At 47.7% G+C, this 9,444-nt stretch overlaps 1 protein-coding gene across 1 annotated transcript; it reads left to right on the forward strand.

Annotated features, from left to right (window-relative positions):
• Nucleotides 1-1,105: 1,105 nt before the first annotated feature.
• Nucleotides 1,106-9,017, forward strand: NPFFR1 (neuropeptide FF receptor 1; the record flags this gene model as incomplete). Its single annotated transcript, XM_084245450.1, has 4 exons — nucleotides 1,106-1,133; nucleotides 1,330-1,644; nucleotides 6,203-6,302; nucleotides 8,141-9,017. 4 exons carry the CDS (start codon nucleotides 1,106-1,108, stop codon nucleotides 9,015-9,017), a joined length of 1,320 nt encoding a protein of 439 aa, XP_084101576.1.
• Between the last annotated feature and the right edge of the window lie 427 nt (nucleotides 9,018-9,444).

Genomic DNA, 9,444 nt, shown 5'->3' on the forward strand with positions numbered 1-9,444 from the left:
GTGGCTAACCTCTGGATGCTACAAAAGACTCCCCAAAGACTCTTCATCCCCTAGAACAAGTCACATTCAGTCCCAGAGGAGGCAGGAAGAGAGTTTATGAGACAACATTGTGATTCAACACATCTAATGACTTCCCAGAAGAGCTGTGGTTGGACACTGAACCTTTCCCTTCCAAACACGGCTGCAGAGACAGGAAAACCTGGTACTGACTAAGAGACACATAGAGCAGGACGTCGCTACTCCTACTCGTGCCACCCTGAGCAAATCACAGAACCCCTCTAATCCCAGTTCTCCCATTTCAAATGGGCTAAAACCTAATCTGTTTACCTGGGTGTAGCTGAGAAGGTTAAATAATAGATAGGCACATGCTCTGTTAAATACTATGCAAATGAAAAGGCTGATACTGTAGTGGGAGGAGTTAAAGGGTGGGTGGTAGACTTGGCTTTGGGTGGCCTTCTGGCGAATTAAATGGTGCCTTTTGCTCCTTAACCCTGGTTCAGATCCCCCTTTTATTTTCCCTTGCTAATGCCTTCTTGCCTTTGCCAGCCACAGTCCATGGAGATGATGATGAAGGACATTGAAGACTTGGAGGGCGTAATAGTCATGACCCCAGAAAAAAACAGGTGGTGCACACAGAAGGGGTTTAACTGAAGAGAATTTAATAGTAGAAAGTTTAATAGGGGCTTTATGCGGGGAGGGGAGATTATGAGAACTCACAGTGGATGGTGAGGTGCCCGGGGGGCTGGAATCACTGGGACCTGTTGGAGTAAGGATGGTGTGACTGTGGCCCAATAAGTGCTAGACTCGTGGACGAGGACTCACCTAACTCACCTGTGTCCATAAGGTCAGCCCCGTGGGCAGAAGTGAACCAGGCAGGAGGGGAGGCAGGGGATGAATCTCCCTGACCTCTCTCTTCTCCAGTACCCCAATCTCCTTCCATGCCTCCCACTGGCTGAACCTGGTCAAAATCCAGAGTGCATGGGAACCTGGGTGATAGAATCCTTAGAGGGCAGCCTCTGAGGCAGAGCACAGGGCTGAGAAGGATAGAAACTAGGTGGGATAGAGAGGGCTTTGTGTACAACAGGAGAGCAGCTGGCAATGGGACATGTGTCCTAGACAAGATGGAGTGGAAGGTATGAGGTCAGGTTTGAGTGGTTGTGGGCCGACTGTCTTGGATCAGGGCATCCAGGTGCAATTGGAGTTGAGCACATGACTGAGGCTATAGGGAATGGTCAGGATTTGGAGCACACAGAAGGGTCTCTTCAGTAAAGAGAAATCAGTCTCTCTTCTCTGCCTAGGACCCTGACCTATATGCTTCTTTGCCCCTAGGGGAGCCCTCCCAGCCTCCCAACAGCAGCTGGCTGCCAAGCCAGAATGGGAGCAATGCCACGGCCACCCCAGCTGCAAACCTCACCTTCTCCTCCTACTATCAGCACTCCTCGCCAGTGGCGGCTATGTTCATTGTGGCCTACGTGCTCATCTTCCTCCTCTGCATGGTGGGAAATGCCCTGGTCTGTTTCATCGTGCTCAAGAACCGGCACATGCGCACAGTCACCAACATGTTTATCCTCAACCTGGCAGTCAGCGACCTGCTGGTGGGCATCTTCTGCATGCCCACCACCCTTGTGGACAACCTCATCACTGGTGAGTGCAGCCAAAGGGGATGGGAGCTCCCCTCACCCCTGAAATCATACCTAGCCCGCTCTCCTAGCCAAGACACTTTTGTCACAAACTCTCAAGCCAGCCTTTCCAGGGATTAGGCTAGAAGGAACAGGTGCAACAAATTAGTCATTTTCTTTGTGTCAGACATTTGTGATGTAGTCTTACGGCATTTTCTTAATTATCCTCACGACAATCCATGGATTAGACAACATTATCCCATTTTAATGATGAGGAAGTTGATGCTCAGAGTGATCAGGGACTGGTCCGTAGTTACACAGCTAAGTGTTAAGCCCCACATTCTCATAGCCATAGGTCTAACTACTATATCAATCGGTCTTACTCTCCCAGGAAGTGCCCATGGACGGAACTAAAACCAGTGAGATGTGGTAGAAAAAATGGTTTCCTCTGAATAAGGAACTAAAAGCCCATTTATTTAAGTTGTCCTCAAGCAAGAGAGAGGTCCTCAAAAGAAAGCTCCCTGTCGCTGGGAGTGTCTAAATCGGGTCTGGCGACACAGCAAGGTTTTGCTAAAAAGGATTCAAGTGGAAGTAGACTACCTGACCTCTAAATTCCTGCCTATTCACCATGCTGTACTCAGAAGGATCCCACCATCACCTCCTCTCTCCTGTGCGATTTCTCTTTCTTGTTTCAGAATCAGGTTCCACCCACCATGAGACTCTGGGTGGGAACGCCTGGTTTCCAGAGCTGTGGAGACCCCTAGAGGTCGGAGCCTTCAGACTCTGAGCTGGGAGCTCCCTGCAGCCGGGATCCAGAGCTCATGACAGCCCCTTTGGAGCCCTCACCTGACTGGGGAAGGGGGGAGGTGCAGTCCATGTTTTGTACGTTCCAGGATCCAGGAAGTGGAGCCAGGACAGTTAGCTTCCCTAGCTGAACTGGTTCTGCCTGGCAGGACCTTTACTCACTGCCCAGTTCCTGGTTCTTCCAGGGCGTCTGCTTATCCTGCTCAAACACAGACACACGTGTGCAAACACATGCACCAGTTAACAATGATATGTTGGTTGAGGTGGTGTCTGTCAGTCCTTTTTATATTCCTAAATTTCAACAATTTGATATCAAAAGTTACCCAGTGAAAAATCTGCTGTCCACCCCTCTCCTCTGGCATTCTAGCTCCTCTCCAGGAGACAAAATGTTGCCAGTTTCCTGTGTCTCTTTCCAAATATATTTGATGCAAGTACAAGCAAATGAAGGCAAGGCTAAATTTTCAAATAGTTCTGCACCTTTACTTGCCCCCCTGCTTAAAAATAGACCATGTATGTTGCAAATAAAATCAATTATTAATCAATTATTGACTTATTAAAATCAATTCACATGGAGTTATACTATATTAATAAGAAAATGTTTTTCATTCTCCTTATACTTGCTCAGAATTCCATTGTATGAATGTACCACAACTTTATTTAAACAGTCTCCTTTTGATGGGGATTTAGGTCATTTCTAATAGAAATTTCTGCAACAAAACAAAATTTCATACAACTTTTCTTTCCTTTCTCCCTCCCCCTCCTCCTCTCCTTCTCCTCAGAATGCAGGTACACAGGGCTTTAGTATCCCAAGCATGATGTGGCTTCATCCTGTTGTGAAGCCCCTCATGTATTTCTTTTTTTTTTTTGAGTTTTCTTTTTTTTTTTTTTTTAAGTATTTTTTTTTTTTTTTATAGAGGCATGTTTTATTTGTTTGTTTGTTTTGTTTATACATGCACTGGGTACAGTCAGAAGCGCGGGAGGGTGAGAGAATTCACCAGAGCCAGGGCAGGGAGCAGAGCAGGCAGAAGGACCGAAGTACACTGCTGAGGGGAGCAGCGGGTGGCAGGAGAGGTCTGCGCACCATGTGGGATCCTCCTCCGGTGGCCGGGGAGCAGCCGGGGATCGAACCGGCGCCGCAGAGGCCGCGGGCAGCTTCGCAACCCAGCGCTCAACCGCTGCGCCACCGGGGAGGCCCCCTCATGTATTTCTTATTTATTCATTCCCTTCTGTACTCCACTCTAAATTCCTTTCCCAGCCCATAGGTAAACATCCTATTAAATGTAATGTGTGTCCTCTTATTTGTATGCACTCTTATAAAATGTGCATTGGGAATACACGCGTTCTTTACATTTAAATATATTGAGATATAATTTAACATCCAAAAAATCCACCTCTTTCTAGTTCCACAAGTTTTAATGAATATAGACAGTGACATAACTACCACCACAGTCAAGGAGGGGATCACCTTCATCACTGAAAAAAATAATTTCCCCTCGTCCTTTGCAGTCAGATTGTTCTTCCACCCCCATCACCATCAGTCTGCTTTTTGGAGGAACAGAAAATATTGTTTTGCCTTTGCAAGAATGTCACATAAATGGAATCATACAGCCCATTGCCTTTTGAATCTGGGGAATTTTTGCTTTGTTTTCATTTATTTTCTTTTGAACTATATAGTTTACACTTACTAAAAAATCACAAAAGTAGTAGGCTGTCCCTTTACATGCCTCCTTACCTTCTCCTAATGGTAGTAGCCTCGATAACCATAATACAATCATTGAAACCATGAAATTAGCATTGATACAGTGCTAGCAACTAATCTGCAGACTTTATGTGAACTTAATTCATTTAATTTCCCCACAAATGCCCTCTTCTCATCCAGGGTTCAACCCAGGACCATGTATCGCATTTAATGGTTTTATTGTCTGTTTCTTCCAACCTGTAACAGTTCCTTGGTCTTTCTTGACTTTTATAAACTTGACTTGTTTGACACCTTTGACCCTGACAGTTATTTTACAGAATGTCCTGCAACTTTGGTTTGCCTGATGTTTTCTTTTAGTTAGATTAAGTCTATGCTTATTTGGCAAAGAATGCTAGGGGATACACATTCATAAGGCTCGTAATATCTGTATGTGTTAATGGTGGTATTAACTTTGATCATTTGGATAAGGTGTTATCTGTTAGGTTTTTTCACTATATAACTACCATTTTTCCTTCATAATAACAAATTTCTCATGGAGAGAAACTTTGACTCTATGCAAATGTCCTGTTTCTCATTATGACCTTGTCCACCCATTTTAGCATACATTTGATGGTTCCTGCCTACAAGTATTACTGTTGTAACACACTTGCTACTTACATCATTTCTTCTATATTTATTAATTGAAATTTTACCTTGTGGATTATGATCCAATACTATGCTTATTAATTCTGATGTTTAAATTACCCCTGGTTTTGGCTACAGGGAGCTCTTTCAGGCTGGCTCCTGTGTCCTTTTGACATACTGCCAGGATTGTTTTTAGTATTTCTTTACACCCTGGCACCACAAAATGCTCTAGGCTCATTTTCTATTTCCTTGCTCCAGCCCTGTAGTCAATCAACTATGTCTCTAAGAAGCCCTGGTAACTTGCTGGAGAAAGGCATTTAGAAACCAAGATTTGGGTAGTATTGGTACAGGGGTATCATTGCTTCTAGGCCCTCTCAAGGGACAGAGCTAGGAAATGTGTGTGCTAACACACACCAACTTACTTATACATCTTTATCGATTTCTTTATTTGCCCAGCTGTATAAATATTAAAAACCATGATTCACTCCAATATCATGGGATCCACTTTAACTTTGTTCTTTTCCTTATTTGTAACTTCTCTGATAGTGAGAAACCTATTTATCTGCAATATGCTTATTTGTTCTATCTTAGTATACATAAAAGGTACAGTATTGCTAATCCACACCCCTCTGAGAAACAAATTTTTAATGACAATACAGTATTAACATACGGTTGTTTCTGTAGTCATATAGAATACAATCAAAATGCTGTTTTTCCCACATTGCTGAGGTTAGTTCCTTGCTCCCCGCTCCCCCTTCAGTTTGGTCATATTATCCTTTATAATACACTTATTTTTTTTTGTTACTGTCTGTATTCCACTTTGGGTTTCTCACCAAACACAAAACATTGTCATGGTTCTTAAGAGTCAGAGTCGTTCAAAAAGATAGGGTCCAAGAAGTGTCATTCTTCTGTCATCTCTGCTCCCCCAGGAATAAGGTGAGGATACCAGGTAGGAGAGGTTGGGGCTGTTTATACCTCCCTTTCATCTGGGAGTCAGGATTGATCTGTATAAGTGTTTCTCAACTTTCGCTGCCCTTCAAATGCCAAGTAGATTTGAAGAATACTGATATCTGAGTCCCAGCCCCAGAAGTTCTGACAGTGATGGGTCTGGCCTGGACCTGGGTACTGGTTCTTTCCAAAGACCTCAGGTGATGCTAGTGAGCAGCCAGGGTTGAGAACCATTGGCCTGGAACCTGGGGCAGGACTATGTGAGCAGAAAGCCAGGCAGGACAGGATGGATCTAAAGTTCATGGAGAGAGAGCAATGGTCAATATGAAGCTGTCTCTCTAGTAATCAGACTGTCCATATGGTATGGGCTGGTCAGCTGTCCATTCCCGGGATTGCATAAGTAGAGATGGGATGACCCCTAGCAGGCCATGAAGGGAAGATCCAATGCACAGACAGGGACGATTTCCATGGCCCGAGACCTCTGACTCTGTGCCTTCTGTCATTGCAGGGTGGCCTTTTGACAATGCCACATGCAAGATGAGCGGCTTGGTGCAGGGCATGTCTGTATCAGCTTCCGTTTTCACACTGGTGGCCATTGCTGTGGAAAGGTGAGAGCCTTCCTGGATAGGTTTTTCTGTGAAGGACCTGATGCTAGAAAGAGCTGCTGGATGTCTCCATTGCTGGGCCATCCAGAAGTCTGTGGTTTATGGGACTGAATCCCAAGTCTAAAAGGGAAGACCTGTGGGCTGGCTTTCTTCTAGACTTGAGGCACCTGCAGAGGACACCATTCCCTCCAGATCTTTGAAAGGTCTGGAGGCATCTTTCATGGAGGTTTAATAGGGATTCCCGGGACCTGAGGAGTTTGAGGCCAGTCCTTGTTTCTTGAGCAGCCAACATCCTGCCACCCCTGATCTGAGCCAGGGGATCTGCCTGAGGGTTTGGCCTCAGTAGGTCTGGGGAGGAAGGGTCTCTCCTGCTCTTCTATAGCTTCTTGGTTGGCTTCCATTCCCACGTCATCTCCAGTGACTTCTGATCTGTCAGCCTCAGATTCCACTGGGTTCTCTGGTAAGCATGGATCTGGGAGTGGATTGGGGCCAAGGAGACTTTGCAAACAATAAAACTGACCAAACTACAGTAGGTTCTTCTGTACTCCTCCACCCACGCCTCCCTCTCAGTGTGTCTTTTAACAAGGGTCCACCCTGGGTGTCTTTCCCTAGAGCATGGGAAGCAAGCAGGTAAGTTGGAGGTGGTTTTTAATCATTGTCTTCTGTCTTCAAACCTGGTACCACTGCCTACTTGGTACCACAAATATATGACCTAGGATAATTCACATATCTACTATGGGTCTCAGTTTTCTTACCTGTAAAATGGTAAATACACTACAGTGAGCTTTTGCTTGTAAAGATGATACATACTCTCAGACACAGAATCTAAATGTCAGCTGTTAATGTTATTTTATTTCTTCCTTACATTCTCCTCCTTATCTTCTTCCCAACACAGATACTTCTTAGCTCTGCCCATTCTAGACCCCTGGTCCTCCTCTTCACCTCTGCCCTCAGCAAGCCCAGTCTTTTTTTTTTTTTTTTTAATAGAGGCATGTTTTTCTTTATTTGTTTGCTTGTTTGTTTTTGTTTTGTTTATACATGCACTGGGTACAGTCAGAGGCGCGGGAGGGTGAGAGAATTCACCAGAGCCAGAGCGGGGAGCAGAGCAGGCAGAAGGGCCGAAGTACACTGCTGAGGGGAGCAGCGGGCGGCAGGAGAGGTCTGCGCACCATGTGGGACCCTCCTCCGGTGGCCGGGGAGCAGCCGGGGATCGAACCCGCGCCGCAGAGGCCGCGGGCAGCTTCGCAACCCAGCGCTCTACCGCTGCGCCACCGGGGAGGCCCAGCAAGCCCAGTCTTTTGTGACCGAAATAGGCAGCTGGAGAGAGAGAACTGGGTTCCTGTTTCTGCAAGGCCACTCACTATCCTTGCAGTGTAGGGAAGTCCTTCTCTTTCCCTGATCTTTATTTTGTTATTGTTAATGATATCTGAGTGTGCAACCTCTTCTACTGGGGTTTGCAATATTTTTCAAATTCCTACCTCCTACAGGAAGTCTTCCTGGTCTGCCCCAGGATTCTCTTTCATCCAGTAATTGCTAATTTCACTTATTGTCAGTAGTATATGCTTTACGAATTATTTATTCTCAGCCATTTCTTAAGTGTGTGACTCTATAAAATGAGTAGGCCAAAGGTTGAAACAACAAGCCTAACAGCTGACTCCCTCACAGGTGAGAAAGCCATCTGTTAGCAAACTACCCTAGTGAATGTCTTAGCTGTTCTTTGAAGCAGACTCAGGTACAGTGGTCATAAAGCGCCCACACCCCTCCAGCCCTCCACCAAGGCTAGCTCTCAACTCCAGACCCACCCAGAGTCCAGCTTCTCAGAATTTCCTTCCCCGCCGCAGGTTCCGCTGCATCGTGCACCCTTTCCGTGAGAAGCTGACCCTGCGCAAGGCGCTGGTCACCATTGCCGTCATCTGGGCCCTGGCCCTGCTCATCATGTGCCCCTCGGCGGTCACGCTGACTGTCACGCGCGAGGAGCACCACTTCATGGTGGACGCCCGCAACCGCTCCTACCCGCTCTACTCGTGCTGGGAGGCCTGGCCCGAGAAGGGCATGCGCAAGGTCTACACCACCGTGCTCTTCTCACACATCTACCTGGCGCCCCTTATGCTCATCGTGGTCATGTACGCCCGCATCGCCCGCAAGCTCTTCAAGGCCTCGGGGCCTGTCCGGGCTGGCGAGGAGGCGGCCGGGGAGGGCCGGCTGGGGGCCAGGCGCAAGGCCAGGGTGGTGCACATGCTGGTCATGGTGGCGCTGTTCTTCACGCTGTCCTGGCTGCCGCTCTGGGCTCTGCTGCTGCTCATCGACTACGGGCAGCTCAGCGAGCCACAGCTGCACCTGGTCACCGTCTACGCCTTCCCCTTTGCCCACTGGCTGGCCTTCTTCAACAGCAGCGCCAACCCCATCATCTATGGCTACTTCAACGAGAACTTCCGCCGCGGCTTCCAGGCCGCCTTCCGCGTGCAGCTCTGCCCACTGCAGTGGGGGAGCCAGAAGGAGACCTACTCCAACCCGCCCAGCGGGCTCCTGCGCTCCCGGGTCTTCGTGGAGGTTCAGCCCAGTGATTCAGGCCTGCCCTCCGAGTCAGGGGCTAGCAGTGGGGGCCCTAGGCCCGGGCGCCTCCCGCTGCGCAATGGCTGGGTGGCCCACCATGGCTTGGCAGAGGAGGCTGGTGAGTGCTCCCATCTGCCCCTCACCGTACCAGCCTGGGATATCTGAGTGATGTAGCAAGGGAAGGCCCTGAGTCTGAGGGACACGCGAAACTGGACATGTAGTAACCCAGTATAGAGTTAGAAGAGGGTCCCAGAGGGCCTCCCTCTGAAACACAGCACAGTGGACTGCTGCTAATGATTTCTTCTCCAGGGCTGCCCCCTCAGGGGGAAAAGAGCTAACTTTTCCAGAAAGCTGTGTGACAGGCTCCCCAAACATCAGTTGAATTCTCACAACACTGGGAATAGGTTTTCTTTTCCTCTTTTGATTGAGCCCTGGCAGAGGAGAGGTGGCTAACTGGATATTTCCCATGAGCCTGACTCGAGGGCCTGTATCTGGTTTTTACCATCTCCAGCTTCTGTGTCCAGAAGGTGGAGCATGGTGAAGTGTGTAAATCCTAACTAGGCAGCCTGGAAGAAAACACAAAGGTGACTTG

The sequence above is a fragment of the Talpa europaea genome (genome assembly GCF_964194135.1).
Source record: "Talpa europaea genome assembly, chromosome: 10".
In the NCBI taxonomy this organism is placed as follows: domain Eukaryota; kingdom Metazoa; phylum Chordata; class Mammalia; order Eulipotyphla; family Talpidae; genus Talpa; species Talpa europaea.